This window comes from Bos indicus x Bos taurus, chromosome 10 (genome assembly GCF_003369695.1).
Source record: "Bos indicus x Bos taurus breed Angus x Brahman F1 hybrid chromosome 10, Bos_hybrid_MaternalHap_v2.0, whole genome shotgun sequence".
NCBI classification, from domain to species: domain Eukaryota; kingdom Metazoa; phylum Chordata; class Mammalia; order Artiodactyla; family Bovidae; genus Bos; species Bos indicus x Bos taurus.
In genome coordinates this window covers 73,064,302-73,087,488 of record NC_040085.1, presented here as the reverse complement: position 1 = coordinate 73,087,488, position 23,187 = coordinate 73,064,302, and the positions used below count along the sequence as shown (strand labels likewise).

General features: G+C 37.9%; 1 protein-coding gene across 2 annotated transcripts; it reads right to left on the bottom strand.

The window, feature by feature from the left end:
* Window positions 1-154: 154 nt before the first annotated feature.
* EIF2S1 (eukaryotic translation initiation factor 2 subunit alpha) lies at window positions 155-23,158 on the bottom strand. 2 transcript variants are annotated; one of them, XM_027552217.1, is made up of 9 exons: window positions 23,093-23,148; window positions 22,673-22,911; window positions 18,162-18,403; window positions 12,669-12,748; window positions 10,807-10,958; window positions 6,705-6,811; window positions 4,982-5,079; window positions 4,074-4,217; window positions 155-3,140 (listed from the first exon to the last, which is right to left on the bottom strand). In XM_027552217.1, exons 3-9 carry the CDS (start codon window positions 18,400-18,402, stop codon window positions 3,015-3,017), a joined length of 948 nt encoding a protein of 315 aa, XP_027408018.1. In that variant the 5' UTR covers window position 18,403; window positions 22,673-22,911; window positions 23,093-23,148; the 3' UTR covers window positions 155-3,014. The 2 variants fall into 2 exon arrangements, with proteins under 2 accessions (XP_027408018.1, XP_027408019.1); XM_027552218.1 differs by lacking the exon at window positions 22,673-22,911 and having other exon boundaries at window positions 23,093-23,158.
* Window positions 23,159-23,187: the final 29 nt, after the last annotated feature.

Genomic DNA, 23,187 nt, shown 5'->3' with positions numbered 1-23,187 from the left:
AGGAGCTTTCTAAAGGAGATAAAGATGTCAATGGGAGAATTAAATCAAAGCATGAAATTTTGGTTTTAGAATGAAGATTAATGGAGACAAATAGGTACCAAGAAGGTTCATCAGTTAGGTTAATCTGAAGTAGTGAAAAGTCTGTATCATACAGTGTCTTTAAAAACATTTTTATTACTTTCAAGCTTAATACAGTAATCTGCCAGTACAACTGCTTAGACTTCCTTCAATGAATAGATATGTAACTTACATTTAAGGGGCGTGAACACCTCCAAAGTGCTTAAGTAAAAGTTCATTCAATAGTTTGAACTATCTTTTCTTGATCTTGTCTAGAATACCTGATCATTCAGATCAGGAATTCCAAGCTAATGAGGTTTTACTTTATTCCTTACATTGTAAGAGACTGCCTTTTAAAGCACCATTTTCCATTTGGCATCTCACCAAGGTCTGTGTCCTCAGTTTTTTTTTTTATTGCTTTTTGCTATCAATATAGGTTTTTATCTGAATTAAGCTGCATTTGGTTTGATGGCTTCTTGATTGTAAATTGGCACAATTACACCCCACTCTGTACGGCAGGTATCAGTATCATGAGTTGAAAAGTAGCTGACTATTACTTTGAGGCAAATCACGGGACAGTTCTTGCCAAGGGTACTAGCACTTGGATTTTTAAAATTCCTAACCATTTAAAGTGCCTTTACTGTGGGAGTTAACTAGGTCAGGCAAGGCCGTCTGGGGGTTTCCACTAAGTTTTTGAGCATTATCCTCAAGTACTGGCTTGTCTTGTTTTACTAGAAAACATGAAAGATCATTTGGATATTTGTATTTTTCCGGCCATTTAAAATTTTCAACTAATACCTAAATGAGCCTCAAACTATTGTTAATTTTCAGTTATGAGTTGATAACCATTTGACCTCAAAGACAGAACTGGGAGTAGATGAAACTGTCAATTTCTAGTGAGTCTTTATGCGGAGAGATTCAAAATTTGGGTAAACTGTTCACTGATCTTTTGTCTATCCTTTCAAGTTTTTAGAACTGGGTGTGATCTTGTTCTCATATTTGCAAGTGATACTTTTAGGTCAGCAGGGAGTTTACTTAGTTCTCTCCATCATCACTGAGGTATTGATCTTTTTCTCTGGCAAGGGTCATAAATTTGCAGAATTGTTGTGGAACTGAACAAAAGGCCTGCATAGGATATAAACCGCTCACCACGGATATCACAAGTATTTCTCAACAGTTATGGCTTTTGAAGTATTAAAAAATCCAGTGAACAAAGTGAAAATTCAATTCCTCTGCTTACAACAAACATTTAAGCAGCACCTGTTATATAGTTTGATAACATTCGTGATGCTGTGAGCTTTACTCCTCAGAAAAAAACTGAAGTGAAAATTATGTGCTGATTTGAATACATCCAGATTATCCTCTAAATATTCCCAGTATGGCATGCAAGCTAGCAGTCATGGTTCCCTCATGAAAACAGTTATATTGTTAGACCTGGATCTAAAGAGCTAGTAGAGGCTGCTAAATTAAACAAAGGGACAAACCTTCACAAATAGCTTAAATGTCTCACCAACACACTCTTCTATTTTCCAGTCCTTTTAACAGTGAGTTAAGTCTAGTCCTGGATTGAATAAGGTGGGTTAGATTTAATCTTCTAAGTATTTAAATAGCTATTCTTGGGAATAATTAGTAAAATTAATTTATCTAGTACCTCAAGTATCCTAAGAGATTAAATTTATAAAGTAAACTAAAGTTAACTCAAGACTTGCTACACCTTGGCCACTGTAGCTGTAACTGCAAACCACATGTTATCTATGAAGTTTATTTGCCTTTGTATATATTATTTATCTTTAAAACAATCAGTTCTTAAAGAAAAAAAATGATGGAAACATTTTGAAAAACGATTGTTAATTGTGTTCAAACAGACCCCTAACCTGTTAGGAAGAGAAGTGAAACTCTAAGGTGGCACCTAGCAAATATTTTACTGGAAAAAAAAATTAAAAGTTGGGCAATGATACTCAAAATAACTAAATTTACAAAGCAGCATTTTTTTTCTTAAAAAACAAAAACCCCAGAAAACTAAAGTTAAAAAACAAAAACAAAAACAACCCCCCACCCATTACCAACTTGAATTACAAACTCAGGACAAGCAGCTTAGTACACCAACAAGGACTGGTGTGATAAATTCTCCTTCTGACCACATGTTGTCATCAGTCTCAAATAGGTAAAAGGCACTCAACTAATGTAATTCTTTAGTTACATTTTAAGGCTTTTTTCCCCTAGGAGTAAACTTTCACTAATTAAAATGCTCTCTAAATCCTCTTTATTAAAGGAGGGGTGGGTGGGGGGAGAGGGTGCCTGGCACACAGCACACGGCTCACGGGATCTCAGCTCCCTAACCAGGGATCAAACCCAGGCCCTCAGCTGTTAAAGCATGGAGTCCTGACCACTGGCAAAGTCTCTGTAAACCTTCCTTTTGAAAGGATCTGCTATACTTATCTTCTGGTCACCTGCCTTTAAATTACTACATTTCAAATAAAATGAAATTCTTAGGAATCATAATGCTTTTAACTGGTGATAATAAGGAAGAAACCTATGGTTAAATATCCCAGAAATTTATTTAATGTTTGCTTGATACATTTTATATAGAAAGGTTGGAACTATTCGCTTTGAGTGCCTCTGGTAAATCTCATGGAGGCACTAATCTACAAAGGGGTGCCAATCTGGAGATATCAGAAATGGAAATCATAAGCCCAATTTATGTCTCGTCTTGAAGATCTGTCTCTAGTGAAATCAGGCCACTCCCTTAAAAAACGCTCAAGGTGTTGGAGCTACTGTGTGAAAACAGCTAACATTTAGGAGGGCATTTCATGTTTTGGTCTGTTGGAACATTTAAATACTTAAAATAAAAAATATTCAGCTTTGAAGTTTCCAATACTGGAAAACTTTTAAGTCTAGGGTTTACAGCCAGGAAGGCTGCTTTGTGTTCCTTAAACTGGACTCTGTTTCCCACAAAGTTAATCTTCAGCTTTGGCTTCCATTTCTTCTGCATCATCATCTCCATCCACTTCTGCATTTTCTCTCTCAAGCCTCTCCAGCTGCCTTGCAAGTTCGGTCTCATCTGTATCTGTGACCACTTTGGGCTGTGGAAGCAGAGGCACAATTTCAATGTGAATGTAGTTAAACACACACAAATTCAGTTTCAATACTATTACTGCCTGGTATTTTAACTCTTATTCTGAGTGCTGAAATACTACCAATAAATTCCATGAGATAATAAAACTGAAAATATATATTGGCTGTATCTTTCAAACACACAAAAAGATGACCTATAAAAATACATCTTCTGGCTTCAAAATTTCTTCCACAGAAGAAATTTATTTTGAAAATTACATATGAAAATTTGGTTTTGTTCTTGTTGAGATGAGAAAAACATAGGACACTGTTGTAGTTCCTCATTCTGAAATCAAACTTCAAGCATTCTAAATTCTGCTGCTGCTGCTGCTAAGTCGCTTCAGTCGTGTCCAACTCTGTGCGACCCCATAGACGGCAGCCCACCAGGCTCCCCCGTCCCTGGGATTCTCAAGGCAAGAACACTGGAGTGGGTTGCCATTGCCTTCTCCAATTCATGAAAGTGAAAAGTGAAATGAAGTCGCTCAGTCGTGTCTGACTCCTAGTGACCCCATGGATTACAGCCTACCAGGCTCCTCCATCCATGGGATTTTCCAGGCAAGAGTACTGGAGTGGGGTGCCATTGCCTTCTCCGTTCTAAATTCTGACAATAATCAATCACTGCTTTCTTTTTTCAGTTATTTTCATTGTCTTTATTTTTTTCATTTTGGGGGATCAGTGACCACAGTCTTGAATAACCACCCCATGATAGTTCTTATTTACTTTTAAAACCCTTTTAGGAAATCGAGTCAATGACTATTTTATACTTAGAGGACTTGTAGTTTTAAACCTATCTCATGTTTTATAAGTCACTGATCAGATATTTTAGAAGACAAACCAGTTACATGATTGAAACGTCTTTAAAACTTTAATGACAAGGCAAAAAATCCCAGTATTGACCTCACCTCCATTTGAACATTGAAGACACCCCTCTTTTCCTCTATTTTTTCTTTTATAACAGCCATAGCTTGATTGAGGACAGAGAGGCCTTCTGTTCTCTCCAGGGTGGTTGTAGTCATTACATACCGAGGAGGAGCTATTAGATTAATCTAAGGAAGACAAAAATTCAATTATGAATGTACCTACAGACCACATAACAATTAGGATGTTTGAGAATCGTTTTGCTAATCTGCTGCTTTAAAAACAAATCATCCCAAAATTTACTCCCAATTCTGCAGCACAGCAATTTGAGGTAGTTTGTTAATGTAGCAGAAGCTAATTGAAGCTAACTGATACTATGATGTAACCCAGTAGTAGAAGCAGTCTGCTGCTGCTGCTGCTAAGTCGCTTCAGTCGTGTCCGACTCTGTGCGACCCCATAGATGGCAGCCCACCAGGCTCCCCCATCTCTGGGCTTGGATAATCTGTCTCTAAAATAAACAAAAAAGATTCCTATTTGGTTCTAAACTAAACCGATGGAAGAAATTCTTCTAAGTGATTCTGATTAACAGCCATCCAGTTAATTTTATTGCTAATCAAAGAGTCAGGCCAAACCTCCTTAAAACTGTGTGTGAATATAAGAGAATATATTGTCCTTTTCAAGATTCTATGAGCATAATGGGCACTGTGGCTACTTACTGTAAAGGAGGTTTAGCATAGCTGGTTCTTTGGCACTAAATACCAATAGGAATCTCTATCCATAGTGACAGTAGCAGTAGCTACAACAAAAGCCTACACATAATTTTAAACATTCCCTAGAAGTATCAAGAACCACTTTTAGTAACACTTGATATGAAATATGACCATTAAAAAATCTGGATTTAATTTGGATTAAGTGGATATTTCAGTAGGGAGGGAGAAAACAGGCTACTCACTTTGATGGGCATGGTTTCTGTAGAACAATTCAAACCCGCTCTCAGAGCTTCTTTTACGGCATCGATGCCTTCATAACCATAACAAGCCACTTCAATATCTAAAATTATAAAAATTCAAAAGCTTACTTCAAAATATGCAAATTTTTTTTAAGTTTAAAAAGAAATCAGAGATATGACAAATACATTAGTACTCAAATACTTATGAAAGCTTTCATTACCCTTTCAACTAGAAATCAACCCCAGCTATTAACTTTCATATTTAAAAATATCTGAACATGCAGTGATATCATATCTTCTCACCAACATCAAGCCCCTGAATGATGAAACCATAAAAAAGAGAAATTTAACAAACATCTTGAATTTGGGCTATATTTGGGTTGAAATCATAATTCCAACCCCTCTGTGCTTCAGTTCCTTATTTGTGAAATGGTTAGGAGGAGTGTGATGAAATCTGAATGAAATAATAACCACGGGGGCTTCCCTGGTAACTCTGGTCAAGGATCTGCCTGCCAATGCAGGAGCTGGGTTCGATCCCAGATCTAGGATGCCATGGAGCAACTAGACTGATGTGCCATCTGAGCCTGTGCTCAGGAGCTGCAACCACTGAAGCCCAAGCACCCTAGAGCCTTTGCCCTGCAACAAGAGAAGCCACCACAATGAGAAGTCCGTACACGGCAACTAGAGAAAAGCCTGCACAGCAACAAAGACCCAGCAAAGCCCCCCAAATAAATAAAATTATAAAAAACCAAAATAATGTAACTACAAATTGTCTAGAATAACGGCATACTCTGACCCAGCAATCCTACTTTTAAGAATTTGCCTTACAGAACACCTGTATAAATGGGTAAGTCTATGTGTATAAAGGTGTTAAAATGCAGTGTTTTTTGTAATGTAGTTAGTTGACCCTTAACAATACAGCCTTGAACTGCATGGTCTCCTTAACATGTTGATTTTTTTCAAACGTAAACACTAGAATACTACATGAACCACGGTAGTTGATTCTCAGATACAGAATCAGACACACAGGACTGACGAGGTTATATATGAATTTTCGAGTGTGCAGAGGGTGGGCAACCCTCTTATACATTGTTTAAGGGTCAACTACAGTAAAAAAGACTAGCCCAACCTGAACATTCATCAAGAGGAGACTGGCTGATATCAAGGTTTATTATTCTATGCAATATTACCTAACATTCAAAATGAGAATGATCCTCAAGTTCTACAGGGAAGGGCAGCCATAGGACACCAAATAGAAATAGCTAGTTGGAGAAAATGGTGCACACTATGATCCCATTCTTACGAAAACATAAAAACTTATATCTGAACATAAATAGCACACATTCCTATACAGCATAGGTATAGAAAAAAATGTCTGAAAGAATAGATCCCAAATTAACAGTGGTTAATCCAGAGGCATGGGAGGATATTACTGTACTGTCAGAATTTTAAAGCATGCACTAAAACAAAATAATCACTCCACCCAAAAAAAGGGCCAACTTAAGGTTAGCTGAGCTCATTTACTTGTGTCAATATATATGCATTTTATGATAACTCAGTAGAAGCAAAAATTACTTAATTTCTTTAGCTTTTCTTGCTGTGAAAAATAAACATTTAGAAACAGGTAGATGTTGATGTAGCAACATATTCTTTGGTGAGGGTCATTATTTAATAGCTTTTCTGGTACATGCAAAATATTTTAAACAGCATTTAAAAAATCATTTACCTGCTCGAATTTTGACAGCCTGGGGGGTCAAACGCCTATTAATATTGTTAATGAGTACTTCACGTTCATCTTCATTCAAATCTAAGCTATCCAAAATAGATGGGTCTCTGAAAGAAAACACACACAACAAAATGTCAAGGTTACTTTACTGATAATTAGGACACCAAACATAATATAACAGAATAATGTTTAAGAGCACAGCGTTTAGTGTCAGAATTAAGAGTTCAAATCTTAGCTTCACAATTTAATAGCTTTGTGCTTGGGGGCCTTTCTAGATCTGTTTCCAAATTTGTAAAACAGGAATAAAAACTGTGTATCTCACTGGACTGCAGAATTAAATGAGCTAATGCAACTGAAGTGCTTAGGCTTGTATGACAAAAAGAAAACACCCAAATGATCATTATTAAAAGGAAAATTTTAGAGATCTGACTAAAGCAAGCAATTTAATGTTTCCTATACAGGCATAACTTGAAGATATTGTGGGTTCGGTTCTAGACTACAATAAAGCACGTTTAGGAATAAAGTGAGTCACACGTTTGGCTTCTCAGTGCGTACAAAAGTTACGCCTATGCCATACTGTTGTTTTCTGTTAAAAATACTTCATTCCTAAAAAATGGTAACCATCATCTGAGTCTTCAGGGAGATGTAATCTTCTTGCAATAGTAACATCGAGGGATCACAGATCACAACAAAATATTGAAAAAGTTTGAAATATTGCAAGAATTCTCAAAATGTGACACAGAGACATGAAGTGAGCAAAGGCTGTTGGAAAACTGGCACCAACAGATTTGCTTGATGCAGGGATGCCACAAACCTTCAATCTGTAAAAAATGCAGTACTTGTGAAGTGCAGTAAAATGAATTCTGCTTATATATCTCACATCCCACTATAATTAAGCATATCCCTGTAATTAACAGTCCTTGCTTCAAGGAGCTCGAAAAGAACAAAAACATGGAGAAAAATTAAAAAAAAAAAAAAAAATAGAAGTGCATTTTTGCACTTCTGGGGTGAGGTGAGGAAGGTATCAGTGGGGTCAGGAAGGGCTTCATGAATGAGGTGGCATTTCATCTGACCCTTTTAAGTGCCACAAACAGGGACCAGTCTTGTTCACTGGCATGTTTGTTGAACAAATTAAAAAATGGAAAAAAAGAAATAATGACTAAAAGAATGGTAGGATTTTAACAAGACTATTTTAAGAAAATTCTGATATACTGATACTGAAAGACAAACCAACAGAAAAAAAAGAAAATGAGATGAACAGATGTTTCACAGAAGACAAATGGTCAATTAACGTATGAAAAGTGGTCAACTTCCACCAACAACCAGCAAAACGCAAACCCAAATAAGACACTATTGGACATCAATCTGCTTTGCAAAAAGAAAAGAAAAATCTGAGATGTATATCAAATGTTGATGAAGAGAAATAGAAACACTCATATAATTGCTAAAAGGACTATAAACTATAGAACCAATTTGGAGAAACTTTAACAAAACTAAGTAAATTTAAAGGTGCCTATAATCAGTCCCATGACTCAACAATTCTATTCCAAGGTATCCATCTAAGAAATTTCCAAATGTGTACACAGAGACATGTACATGTATTCACATAGCACTATTTGAAAAACAGGGGAGGATTACCTAAACATTTTTTAATAGAGGAACAAAAAAGGGGGCATGTTCTCACAAGTAAATACCATATAGAAATGAATATGAAGTAGGCATACATGTATCAATTTGGAGAAATTGATAGATTTATGAAATTTACAGTAACTGATAGATTACTGAAATTTACAGTAACAGCATCACAAGTAAAAATATAAAGTACTGAAAACCTGTCACAATGATAAAATAAATTTTGTTTTTTTGTTTAAACATTTTAAAACATAAAAAAGATTCTGTATGTACTTTTAATAATCTATTCACACATTTACATGTATCAATACCATAAATGATAATGACGTACACATAATTTCACAACAGTGGTTACCATTGTTGAGTGACCAAAATATCTTTGGAGGCAAAAAATATTGTTTCCAACTATCTCATAAATTTTAACTAAAAGGGAAAAAAAAAAAGAAGCACATGTGGCATCGAATTATGATTGAGTTAAATCTGGACAGTTGCAACATGGCTGATGAAAGAGAAGAACTTTAACGGTGATAAATGAAGATTAATTCACTAGGATGAATGTTAATTTGTTAAGAATTTTAATGCAGAGCAGTAATGGAGAAGGTGCAGGAGGCAGAAGCTGTAAGCAGGGCCAATGATGACAGCAAACCGAGGTGAGAGATGTTCTGACTGAGGAGCCCAAGACTAAAGGCAGGGAGGACAGAAATATAAAGCAGTGCTTGATGCCCAATAGCATAAACTCTGGATGGACCTAGAATGCTTGTGTTTGAATCCTGGCTCTACCATTTGGTAGCTGTGTGAACTTGGACAATTTAACCTCTGCCTCAATTCCCTCATTTATAAGATAGGAATAATAGCACTCACACCACAGGTGGTTGTGAGGATGACATATATGTTTGCTGTCATAATTATTACTCTTCTCACCTTTCCCACAATTTGACATAAAAAAAAATTAAGTCACATGAGGGGAGGGGGTAAGGTGGAAGGGATCTGGAGCCTCAGGTGAGTAGGCATGATGGAGGCTCTAACAGTTCAAAGTCCCACTTGGCCATTCTGAGGGCTGAAGAGACTAATCTCCCATGGCAGGACACGAGTTGGCAAGTAACGATGCAGTGGTGAGGCTGCTCATGAAGTATTAACATCTAGGAGTGGGAGGTGCAGAAGTAGAGACAGTAAGTACAGAGAACTTAAGAAGTCTGACTATTAAAAGGAGAGGACACAGTGCTTCCTACAGGAGAAAAGTAGAGGGCCGGTTGAAAAGTCTGTTTTTTAGTATAAATGGGAAAAATCTGAGCATGTTTTTATGTTGATAAAGCAAAATCAATAAAGAAAAAGGCTGAAGACTCAAGGGAGGGAATAACAGATGGAGATGATATTTCTCAGGAATAGCTGGGCACAGGGGTAAGATTAGTTTGAGAGCAGGAAGGACCCCAATTCCAGTGTGACAAGAGCATAGGAGGTAATGACAGGTGGGCAAGAGGTAAGTTGGATGAGATGGTGGAAGGAAACGGAGGTGATCCTGTGCAATGGCTTCTTTTTCAGGCAGTGAGCGCAGCAGGTGAGAGGGAGGGAAGAGGGATAGAGTGGGTATCTGGGGAAGTGTGGAGAAGTTCTGAAACAGCCAATCTAAGAATGGGAGGAAGAAGTGACCCAGAGCAAAGAGGGTGTGGGGCAGCAGTTAAGGCCCAGCTGAGGTTGGAGACCATGAATATGCGTGGCACCAACCTGTAAGACTGTGGTTGTTCCTAGCAGCACCCAGCATTCTGTAAGTGCAGAGAAGGCAGGAACATCGCTCCAAGGCTGGATGTAACAGAAGGAAAAACAGGGCAAAGCTCATGATATTGGCAAGAAAGTTATTGAAATGATGGACCATGGGTCTACGCTGAGTAAGAAAGAGAAGGCAAGAAAAGGTGAACAGACAGGGAGGAAAGAAAGGGTCTGGAATCAGAGCCTGATGTAAGAATTAAGACAACAGAGTAGGACAATGTGGCAGCTGGAAGGACAGGAGGCTGTGGTAAAAGAACAGAGTGTGTGAATTAAAGATTTTGGAGGAGCAAATCCTGGTGACAGTAAGACCCAGGGTGAGGTCATATGGGAAACTGGCTAACATGGCGTGGGCTGAAGGTCTAAGCAACTGAGGTAAAGAAAACAAGAGATTACAGTTTAAATGAAATGTCTATGCTGGCCCTGAAGTCACTGAGGACAATCACAAAACTTGGAGAGGAAAAGATTTAAGGCAATAGCGTCAGGATGGTTTAAAGAACTACCCAACTATGGTACACCAAATCATACAGGCTTAGCTTTAGAGGACTGGCCCATATCATGGGCCTTTTATACTGAAATATTTTAATCTAAATTTGACAAGGACTTACTACATGGATGTTGTGTTACTAAATGTTAGGCTCTCAACCTGTGTGCTAGGCCTAGCAGCTGTAATACCAAGGGAAAAGCAGAGCTAAGGAGGAGTTCTTACGAGACTGCGTGCTTAAATGCATCATAGGCACCATATCCGGGTCTCTTGTACTTGTCATCGAAGACCCAGGCAGTCCTCTGGAATAGGCTTTCCAGCTGCTCATCCTTGGTATATTCTAAGACCTCAGCAACATGACGAAGAATGCTGTAAACCTAGAAAAAAAAATGAAGAGCACAACAATTCAAAGATAAGAGATATACATTTTTTTTAAAAAGATATTTTTACATTTTAGAAGACAGCATATAAAAACAAACCTTTGGTTACTTTGATTAGAATAACTCCTTAACAACAAAAGATTACCATATGAAAACTTTTTTTCCCATAATTATTTCCTTTTCCATAACAATGAACTCAAGTGGGTGAACACATACAAACAGTGTAGCATTTATAGCCTAAGATCCAGAGCAAGTCAATTCTGGGACAAACCAACCTCTCTGAATATGTTTCCTCATTTAGAAAAGGGAGATACCAGTATCTCTCCTTTTTATTGTAGAGAGTTCTTACATGGATCAAATATAAGACATTAGGACTACTATTCCACGAGAGATGGGGGCTCGATCCCTGGACTGGGAAGATTCTCTGGATGTGGAAATGGCAATCTGCTCCAGTATTCTTGCCTGGAAAACTCCATGGACAAAGGAGCCTGGTGGGCTGCAGTCCATGGGGTTGCAGAGTCAGACACAAAACACACACACACACACACACACACCAACATGAGAGCATGTGGGCTGCAGTCCATGGGGTTGCAGAGTCAGACACAAAACACACACACACACACACCCCCCAACATGAGAGCATACAACCAGGATGGAGATTTTAGTAATTCTTTTGCTCTGTTATCTTTTAACAATTATCCTTCAATCCTACCCATCTCCTACTCACTGCTGCCAATTTTTTTTTTCTAATCTCCTAAAAATAAAAGGCCTCAAAGAAGAGAAAGTGTATTAAGAAAGGTTTCATGTTAATTACACACAAAAACTGACCCAGGGAAGGTAATATCATTGGCTATTTCATTCTAACATCATCCCAATAAGATCTACTCACGTACTTATTTTACAATATTTTACAACAGCCTAGGGGAACAAACAAAATGGAAATTTCCTAGAGACGTGCTTCTCCAATTTGGACTTGGTGGGACTTGAAAGATTTGGGTAATGGTCTCATAGCTTTTGTATTTTTACTCTTTTACCAGGGTTAAGCAAGATTTAAAAAACCTTCTCTTCATTTAAACAGTGTTCTTGGCATTTTACCTTGAAGATAAAAACATACAGGGCAGAAGAGAACGAAAGACACAAAAGAAGGATAAAGAAAAGAGAAGCAATGGAAACTCCCAATAAGAACTGAAGATCTAGGGAATAAAGGAAAATCTGAATAGGACCAAAGAACAGAAAAATACAGGAAGATGAGAATGAAGAAATGACAATTCCTGCCTTATTAGTGCTTATTGTGGATAAGTAACAAATAACAGCAAAAATAAGAAAAAAAAGCTGGTTGTTTCTGTGATCCTTACCCCAGAAGAGTTGAAAGTCAAAACTTACATGTTATGACAGCCAAATCAGCTAAACTCACTCATAGTTAACATAAAAGAGCTTAAAAACACTAATGGTCTGGTACTGATCTGAGAACATTATTAGACTTCAGTGCTTTAACGTAGTAACATCATGAGACAACTGATGTTGTCTCACTAAAGTCACACTCTTTCAAAATGGAGTGTTCAAATTATTTTCCTATGAAGCACAGAACTGAAAATGGAAATACAGATACAGAAAATCTAGGTTTTTGTTTCTGCCAGCAACATGCCATGTAGATTATTTATTAAACACATTTAACAGTGGACTAATTTGACTAAATAATCAACTTACAGTTTTGGATTTGGTAAATTTATCTTCACATTTGATTGCTTCCTCTGGTGAAACTCTTCTTTTTGACAAATCAATATATCCTATATGAGAAAAATTTGAAAACATTATCTCTGTCCAGGTATCAACAAATTACTGACAATTTTCACAACCATATTGCTGGGTTGGCATATCTACACTTATTTCCTACTTAAATTGTATCAATAAAAAAAACTGCATAAGAAGTACATGTATTATGAACGAGTATTATGTTTTAAAGTAAATTTTTGTCATCATGTAATGTTATCTTGGTGGAGGGAACTAATAATTTTAATTATCCATATGAGAGGTAAAACCATGTCTATTAAGCATCAGAGGATCAACTGTATCATGTTTTCTGTATTCTTGATGTTCTGACATTTGTGGCCTGGCTGACCAGGGAAGCCTCTGCTGCCCAGCACTAGCCAAGGGCTCAATGGGAGCCTTTCACATGGAAATCAGCCAACCCAGAGCCCACGTCCCCAGCCATCTCATCAAAGTTCCACACATCAGGCCAATACTCCCCCATGCCCTAAACCGACGTAGGGCCAGATACCAGACAACCAGAGATAGTGCCCGTGCACCAGGCACTGCCCATACTATTCAGATGAGCCAAGTGTAAACTGTTTACAACAACCTGCCTTGCCTTTCTCATGGAAACCTCAATACAGGCTCTGGCCTAAGGTTTCCCCTTGCTCTTCCTGCCTCCTGATCAAAACTGGTGCTTCCTCATCTGGCTTTGCACAGCATGCTGGGTCCCCATTTCCTGGGAAACTTTAGTAATAAAAATCTTCTTTCAATGGCATGGCCACTCCATGTCACCAGTCACCTTCATAAATGAAAGTCCCATGGGCACAAAATGAGACAAGAAGTTAAATGTATTTTAAAGAATTAAATGTTCCAAAGTTCACTGGAACACTATTTACAACAGCCAGGACATGAAATCAACCTAAATGCCCAACAATGGAGGAATGCATAAAGATGTGGTACATACACACAGTGGAGTATTAGTCATGGCTATCAGGGGATAAGATGGGGAGATAAACTGGAAGACCAGGACGACTGACATATATACACTACTACATATAACTATACTCAAAGCTCTATAATGGCTTACCCGGGAAAAGAATCTAAAAAAGACTGGATACATGTGTATGTATAACTAATTCACTTTGCTGCACACCTGAAACTGACACAACACTGTAAATCAACTCTACCTCAATAAAAATTAAAAAAAAAAAAAAGAATTAAAGAGAAAATGGTCTTTCACCTTTACCCACATATTAGGTTGCAAAAGTAATTGCAGTTTTGCACTGTAGAAATTTGCTAGAATACATTCTTAAATGTGGCTGTTATACATTATTTTAATGTGCAATTATTGCTTTATGTTTTTTGCTAATGAATTATTACTTGCTGTTTATTTCATATGTATTTATGTATTTTAGACTATGGAAATAGTCTATGGAAATGATATTAGACAAAAAAACAAATCTGAGTGATTTTCTTATTTGAGTTCAAAATGGGTCGTAAAGCACAGGAAACAAGCTGCAACATCAACAACACATTTGGCCCAGAAACTGCTAATGAACGTACAGTGCAGTGGTGGTTCAGAAGTTTTGCAAAGGAGACGAGTGCCTTGAAGATGAGAAGTGCAGTGGCTGGCCATCGGAAGTTGAGAACAACGGAGAGTATCACGGAAGCTGATCCTCTCAAAATTACACGAGAAGTTGCTGAAGAACTCAATGTCGACCATTCTACGATTATTTGGCATTTTTGAAGCAAATTGGAAAGGCGAAAAAGCTCAGTAAGTGGGTGCCTCAAGAACTCACCGCAAATCAAAAAAATAATCGTTTTGAAGTGTCATCTTCTTTTATTCTACACAACTACAACGAACCATTTCTCAGTTGGATTTTGTTGTGTGGCAAAAAGTAGATTTTATACAACAACCAGCAATGACCAGCTCAGTGGTTGGACTGAGAAGCTCCAAAGCATTTCTTAAAAGTCAAACTTGCACCAAAACTCATCATCACTGTCTGGTGGTCTGCTGCCAGTCTGATCCACTACAGCCTTCTGAATCCCAGTGAAACCATTACATCTAAGAAGTATGCTCAGCAAATCTATGAGTTGCACCGAAAGCTGCATCCCTGCAGCTGGCACTGTTCAACAGAAAGGGCCCAATTCTTCTCTGCAGCAATGCCTGACCACACGTTTGCACAACCAAAGCTTCCAAAGTTGAATGAATTGGGCTACGAAGTTTTGCCTCATCTGTCATATTCACCTGACCTTTTGCCAACTGGCTACCCGTTCTTCAAGACCTTGACAACTTTTTGCAGTCGACAACCAGCAGGAGGCAGAAAATGCTTTCCAAGAGTTCGTCAAATCCTGAAGCATGGATTTTTTTTGCTACAGGAACAAACCAACTTATTTCTCTTTTGCAAAAATGTATTGATTGTAATGGTTCCTATTTTGCTTAATAAAGATGTGTTTGAGCCTAGTTATAATGATTAAAAATTCAGGGTCTGAAACCATGCTTTTGCATCAACCTAATATCTTTTAGGCTAAACTACTTCCTTTACCATCTCTTATAATGCAGTTCTGTCTTGTAAGAAATTCCCCTAGTTTCTATTTACCTGATAATGTCTTCATTTGATTTTTATTGCTGAATATTTTCTTTAGAAACAGAATTCTGGTTTGATAGTTTTCTTTCAGTGTTTTACAGATGTCATTCAATGCTCTGACCTTCATTATTTCCAATAAAAGAATGCCACTGTAATTTGTATTACTGTTCTCCTGTAAATAACATCATTTTCCTTGGCTATTTTGAAGATTTTATTTTTCAATAGTTTGGTATTCCTAGATGTGGTCTTGGTATTTATTCTGCTTCAGGTTTGCTGAGCTTCTCTAATTTGTAAACATTTTTTCTCCCAGCAAATATGGAAACTTCTGGCCATGGTTTCTTCAAATGTATTTTCTGCTTTTTTCTTTCTCTTCTCTTCTTTTGGAATAAAGCTTTTGATTGTTAATAGGTTGCTCTTTTTTTCCTCTCAGTTCTTCAGATTGGTTCTTTTTAAATGAACTACCTTCAAATTTCAAGCCTTCTGTTATCTTTTATCTGATGTTAGCCTATGCATTGAATTTTTTAGATACTAAAAAAAATTTCATTTCTAGAAATTGTATTTAGTTCTTTATGTGAGTTTCTAATTTCTCCACTAAGATTTCTGCTCACTCACTACAAGTACATTTTCCTGATATCCTTGAGCAGTTAAAACATATTATTTAAAATGCTTATCTGCTAATTGCAACATCAGGGTCATCTCTAGGTTAGTCTCCACTGATTATCTTTTTCAAATGGGTCATATTTTCCTGTTCATTCAAATATTTAGTAATTCTGAATTGTATTCTGGACATTAAAAAAGATATGTGGCAGAGCTCTGAATTCCTTTAGGTTCCTCTTAAGGATACTGATTTTGTTGTTGTTGTTGTTCACTCTGCATGGCTTGTGGGATCTGAGTTCCCCAATCAGGGACTGAACCACCACCTGTGGCAGCAAAGGTAAAAGTCTTAACCACTGTACTGCCAGGGAACTCCCAAGGATACTCAATTTGTTTTAGCAGTTAACTTCTCTGAATTCAAAACTATACAGAGCTGTCTCCTCAGATGGAAAGCAAACAAAATTTGTTTAGATTTTTATCCTGTAGGGCTGCTTGCAGTGTAACCTCTACAAGTAGTTCAGAAGTCAGCTAGAGATTTGAGCAGAATTTTTATATATAAACTTAGGGGCTCTCTCTGTGTCTCTTTCTCTAATCCCTATCACTACTTTCCAATTGTTGTGGCTGTCCAGAACTCTTATCTCTGGCTCTCAAGTCATTAAGACTGAGGGTTTTCCTTTAGAATCTTCACTGCCCTGCTTGGTATATCATGGCACTCAGTCAAAAGGCTGTAAACCTTATCCAGTGCAGTTCCTGTCTTCCCAGTGTTAACTTGCCTTCAGTTTCAGCCTGCTTTTGGTTGCTCCCATTGTCTTTGGATAAAATTTACCACCCATTTAGATACTTGCTTAGGGTTGACAGCAGTTATGTTGAATGGCTTATCCAACAGGACTTAAAATTCTAGTATCAGAAATGGATCTCCTCTATAGGATCTTCTGCACTTTGCTTTTTTCTTATCTTATCATGGAGATCTTTTCATATCAGAATATTCAGATTTCATTCTGTAGAAAATTGCTTTGCCTGGCTGTGTCATGATTTATTTAACCACAATTTAGATTGTTGTTTCATGTTTTTAACTTACACTGTACAATGTTGTTATGAAAATACATTTTTACATCTAGCTACTGTACTTACACAAGTATACCCTTTCATTTTTTCTGACTGCAGTTGAAAATATATTTGATTCCGTTTTGTGTTATCTATTTCATGTAATAGGAAAGCAATATAAGCTAAGACACCAGCTGAGGTCCTACTAGGGCAGTGATTAAACACAATATTAAACGGAATAATCTCAGTCTTCAAATAGTTTAATAAATGGGGGCTAGGGAGAGTGCTACAAGTCATATCAAAACATTCAGAATAATCAATGTGCTAATGGTAGCACCTTTTAAGAGGTAATACAAGCTGTCTCCAAAGTTTATTATCTAAGATTATAATCAGAAAAAAAGTCAGTTACGTATAAAATCATTCGTTTGCGAAAGTATCAATTAACTAGATGGCTGAGGAGATTCAGAAAGACAAGTTCAGTCAGGGTGACTGACTAGTCTTTTAAGCACGATGGTAACTACGTGACTGAAACGAACACCTGACAAATTATAGAGACAGCTGAAACCAATGATCTTAACTATATTAACTGAAGACAAAACCTACTCATTGGTATCGTACAATGTATTTAGAAACTGTGTTCACAAAGGTGAAGACTTACATGGGGTCCAAAGAAGGGGCACCCAAAGAGTCGCGACTCAGCACAGTGTACACATGCACACACTCGTGCATACACACACACACACACACTCTGAATAAACAGCACAGTAAATAAATGGAATACCTATTCACCTCTGCCTGAAAGATCCGGAAGGACCATAGGATCTGGGGGTCACAGACATTCTGATTACCAGAGAGACAGACATTATTCAGTTCTAGATGTGTCTTTTTTAAAGACATAAAATATTCCTAAAATTCATTTACTTTTACAAAAGCTAGTTCTGGATAAACTAATTAACCACTACTAACTTAAAAGGTTTTGTTTAGATGGTTAATTGGCATCCTTCTCTAACAACTGTATGTAAAAGAGTTTAAGTACAAAAAGAGGCATTTTGTTTTTTTACTGCAGCAGGCAATGCACAAAAAATATATTTTAAAATAAGTTTAACTCAGAAAAATTTCAGATATAAATTATTTAACAAAAAATATTTATTCATTATTACATTTATATTTAATAAGTACATATAAATGATTAAAATAAAAATTAAATATTCTTCTCATTTACCTTTTTCTTTGTCCACTCTAATAACAACCACACATTCATTCCTGCCAATTCGGATGAGTTTGTTTATAGAACGGATACGCCTTCTTGACAACTCACTCAGAAGAATCATGCCTTCGATGTTGTTGTATTCCAGCAAGCTGACATAAGCGCCCATTTCAGCAATGGACCTTACATTCACCATCACTACATCTTCCACCTCAGGAAATTTGTGTTGATAAAATCTACAACTTAGACCCGGCATTCTGCAATTTAAACAAAAGAATCAAGTCAGTGTTCAGTTAAGGTCAACATAAAAATATCAATTTTTCACGTCTTGCCACTGGAAGAAGTTTTTAGTCTTCTCATCTCTTTAAACTTCTTAAATGGTGCTAGAAAACAGATGAATGTTTGGGAACCAAGCCTGAATTTTTATTTTGCTCCACATTTTTCTAAGACTTGCATGATTCTCTACAATTAGTTTCAAAGGAATCATAAAAAATAATGATCATTTATAAAGAGTAAAATATTATTTTAATACTTAATAACAAATGATAGGAAGCATCACTACTGTTATAAGTGAAAGTGAAAGTCACTCAGTCGTGTCCGACTCTTTGTGACCCCATGGACTATACAATCTGTGGAATTCTCCAGGCCAGAATACTGGAGTGGGTAGCCTTTCCCTTCTCCAGGGGATCCTCCCAACCCAGGGATCAAATCCAGGTCTCCCACATTGCAGGTGGGTTCTTTACCAGCTGAGCCACAAGCGAAACCTACTGTTAAAAACCTATCAGCAAAACTAAAGCTACTCTTCCTCCAAGTCGGCTAAGACTGATTACCACCATATAAAGGGAAGAGTTTTCCAACAAATTAAATCTTAACCCTAACCACACATCAAATGATATACTCTATCATTTGTTGTTCAGTCACCAAGTCATGTCCGGCTCTGCAACCCCATGAACTGCAGCGTGCCAGGCTTCCCTGTCCTTCACCATCTCCTGGAGTCTGCTCAAACTCACATCCATTGAGTCGGAGATGCCATCCAACCATCTCATTCTCTGCTGTTGACACACACAACTCTATCATTTATTTTAGGCAGAATTATACATGTCACAACAAAAACTAAAGATTAATCACAAAACATACTACATTTAACTAAAACGTATCCTTCTTAATTTTTTTCCTCCTAAACATGAATTCACAACTACTATAATTTTTAGCTTCCACTTTTCCCATTACTTCCAAATAATCTTCTCTCTTGTTGAACAGGTATACTCAACCCCGAGAATCCTTTAGTAGATATCCCCACTACTATAAAGTTCAAGTTTCTCTTAATCTCCACACACTAAATCTATTTAGAACTATTCCTTTTGATCCACCCAACCTACTTTAAACATGGCTCCTTTTATGACCCACAAGCCTAAAATCATTCCATGAATAGAAATATATTTTTAAAAGGAAGCTCTCAAATTAATCTTTGTTGGTAATTTTCATGTTTTTCTGGTAACCTTAACTAATTTACTATTGTTAAAGCTCAGAATATAGGCAATAATAAGATCCCAAGTCCTATGAAAAATTTGTGAAAATTTATGTACTAACTTACCTTTTTTTCTTATTAATTGGGTAACAGGGCCACATTACCTGTCTCAAAGATAAAACACCTACACCCAGCTCATAGAACCCCAGGGTTCTGCTGCAGGGCAGTTTCAGAACTGCTAACTGCACCAACATATATCTTCCTAGTGGCTTACCCACTGACTTATACATTTTTCTGCTCCCCACAGGGTCCTATATAATCCGACCACTGCCTATCTTCCTGAAGTACCACTTTCCTTATAGTCTTCCCCATTTTATAGATGAAAAATATGAAGCATGGGTTAAGCATCTTGTTCTGTCATATACTGTTAACAAGTGAATTTGAACCTGTAACGTTTGAATCCATAGTTAGTGTTTTATTCATTAGGCTGTATTTTCTCCTAACATTATTGGTAAATACATGACAATTAGAAATACCTTAAACAAAAAGCACTATCAGTGTACACATTCAGTGCTAGAACATAATAAATTTTAGTATTAATATCGGGGCTTCCCTGGTGGCTCAGATGGTAAAGAATCTGCCTGCAATGCAGGAAAACCAGGTTCAATCCATTGATCGGGATTATCCCCTGGAGAAGGGAATGGCAACCCACTCTAGTATCCTTGCCTGGAAAATTCCATGGACAGAGGAGCCTGGCAGGCTACAGTCCATGGGGTCGCCAAGTCTGACACAACAAGTTGTCAGACTCACACACATAAAATTTTTATTATTAACCTATCCTATTTAATAAAAAATAAACTGTATATAACAGTGGTAGAGAAATATTTCTCTTTGAAGCTTGACAAAATAGGGATTTAGCAAATAAAGGGAAGTAGACATACAATGGTCAGAATTACCCACCAAGAAAAGAGCTGAGCTGGTTGGTTCATTTTTAAACAGGGCTTTTTTTTCTCTTGGACAACTGTTCTCAAATATCTGTAGGTAAAGCACTAAAACTTGAGAGCTAAAAATGTTTCATACTGGGTATAAAAATGAACATCATGGAAAGGTGTGAAACATTTCAAGAGATTTAACAAGCACCAAGTTTCTTCAAATAGTAAAGCCGATACGTTTGGAGAAGCAAGACCTAAATTGATTGTAAAAGAACACAGGCAATAGTGTAAAAGAATTCTGAAGAGTGATATGAATGCCACTGCTTCAGAAGGCGCAAATCTCTTTGCAAAAGATAATGTAAATAAAGGAATGCTGCTGGTGCTATGTCATTCACAGTGAAAGATAGTAGATAAGCACAAAAAACAATCTACGACTTTGCTCTCCTACATACTAACTGTGGCTTAGGAATACTGATGTATTCCCATTAACTGTAGCTTCTAATGTGTGCCATGTACTTCACAGGTTTGTGGAGGACATCAAATGAAATAATATACAGGTGAAAAGAGTTGGAAAGTGTAATGCTATACAAATGTAAGATATTAAAAGGCAAAGGAAATATCATTTCCATTTTGCAACTTAATTCATTAAACAATTATTTTTATTATTAAAATAAGTACTAAGTGATTTCCTCAAAGACAAATGCTTACTAAGTACAACAGGAGCTAAAACCAGGTCATATGACACTAAATTCAGAGTTTAACCCACAAAGCCTCAATATGTCAGAGTACTACAATACAGTATGTGTTCTCCAGAAAAGAATCTTTCAAAATACAACTGAGCTCCAAGCTAATTTCAAACACCCTGCACCGTCAGTAATTTTGCCTGGTCAAATGGTAGGCAGGAGTACTTAAATCACTGCGTGCTCCAGTCGCCATCGTGGATACAGGAAGTCCACACTCCCTTCCAAAGCAAAGCATGATGTGACAGAGGCAACTCCTGTGGCAATACTAATTCGGCTCTAACACTTCTCAGTTATGCTCTCTGAATGCTCGCCTTTAGTACAGAAGTGCTAAACAAACAAAGCTTTTCAATTATTTCACTGTAGTTGAAAAAGGAAGCAACAATCTCTAAAACTGCGCATCTTCCTGAGATCTTTTGAGAACCAGAAACTCTCATTTGGCATCCGATCAACTAAGAACAGGCACTAAAGCTTTATGTAATTCCAAACTGCTGAAAGACACGGAGTTACAAGATTTTTTTTCCCCCTTGAGTAACAACTTCAATAGGAAGAAAAACCAAGACTTCTTTGCTACACCTTTTCCCCAAGAAACAATGTTTCTTGTTTAATGAAAATTAAAGTAGACTAAGTCTGGGTAGTTAATAAAAGAGACCTAAAATTTCCGTATCTTGTGTTTTTCAGTTCTGCTTAACCGTAAGACCACAGCGCTTAATTCTACAAGTCTATTCTCATCGGTGCTGAAAATACGGCAAAATGATACGAAGAATAAACTCTTCAGTAGTATCTTTTAGTTTCGTCTTAAGGACTGACTCATTCTACAGAAACGCCCAACTCCAGCGACAGGGTAACAAGAGCTTCGATTTTTTAATATTAGTGGTCAGGTTAACAAACTCTTCTTGGATCTTTTTTTTAACTCAACTCTTGTCAAAATCGTGGCCCAATCCACAGGTTCCTTGAAGTGTCCTGTCTGGTCACCATTGAGAGGTAGTATTTGCCGGGGCGGAAGAAGAAGGGAAAAGAAAAAAGGATGGAATTCTCAGGCCTAGAGACAGCAAAGTGCTCAGCGTCCTGGGGCGGGGTGTCACGGCGTTCTCCCCAGGCCGTCCCACCTCAAGACACCCCCCACTATCACCATGTTGACGAAGCTGTCCCATCACTTGGCCCACTTGCCTTCGCGAGATTCCTCCGTCAGTACCACGACACCTCTGCTACACGGGGAGCCGACACGCAGCCGGCGGGTGGCGGCAGTCATGTCCAGACACTTCCCGCGCGGGGACGGGAAAAGGAGGGGGTGTTAGCCCCGGGGCCTACACTCTACCGACCACCCCCGTCCCTAGACACAATCAAAGTGAATTCCTGGAGAAACAGATCAGAGAGACTAGTCACCTGAGGTATGTGTGTGAATCCCACAACAAGGTCCCACGCCACGCTCCTCTGTCGGAGAGATCAGGTTCGATCAGCCCTCAGCAGCCGCCGACTCTCCTCAGCGTGCGCTTCGCTTGACCACACTGCGCATGCGGAACCAGCTCGCAGCACGCAGGCGCCCACGGGAGAGGGGCCTTTCTTCGTCACTGACCATAGAGTCCAGGTCCTCCGAGGACAAATAATATGGACCTTAGGAGGACCTGAAAAGTACGTTTTCTCGTTATCTTTAGCTTTCTCTAAGTAATCGTCAAGGCGCAGGTAAAAGGGAAAACTGATTCCTTGTCCCTAAAGCATAAATCCTCGCTGGAACCTTCAGTCAATCAGGAGGTGGCGCTGTGACCAAAGATGAAAACTGGAGGAAGAGAAGGAGCATACTCTTACCTGTTCTTTCGCTTGGCGCGTGCAGAACCGAGCGCAACAGCCTGGGGGGTGGAAGGGGAGGGGCTAGAAGGCGACCCGGAAATGAGGGGGCGATT

Excerpts from the sequence above, each read along its gene's own strand:
- EIF2S1 (XM_027552218.1), bottom strand. The coding sequence starts at position 18,402 with ATGCCGGGTCTAAGTTGTAGATTTTATCAACACAAATTTCCTGAGGTG. Across the intron at positions 6,812-10,806 it reads GCATTTAAGCACGCAGTCTC|AGACCCATCTATTTTGGATA; the intron begins GTAAGAACTCCT and ends GTTTTCTTTCAG. Across the intron at positions 4,218-4,981 it reads CAGAAACCATGCCCATCAAA|ATTAATCTAATAGCTCCTCC; the intron begins GTGAGTAGCCTG and ends TGTCTTCCTTAG.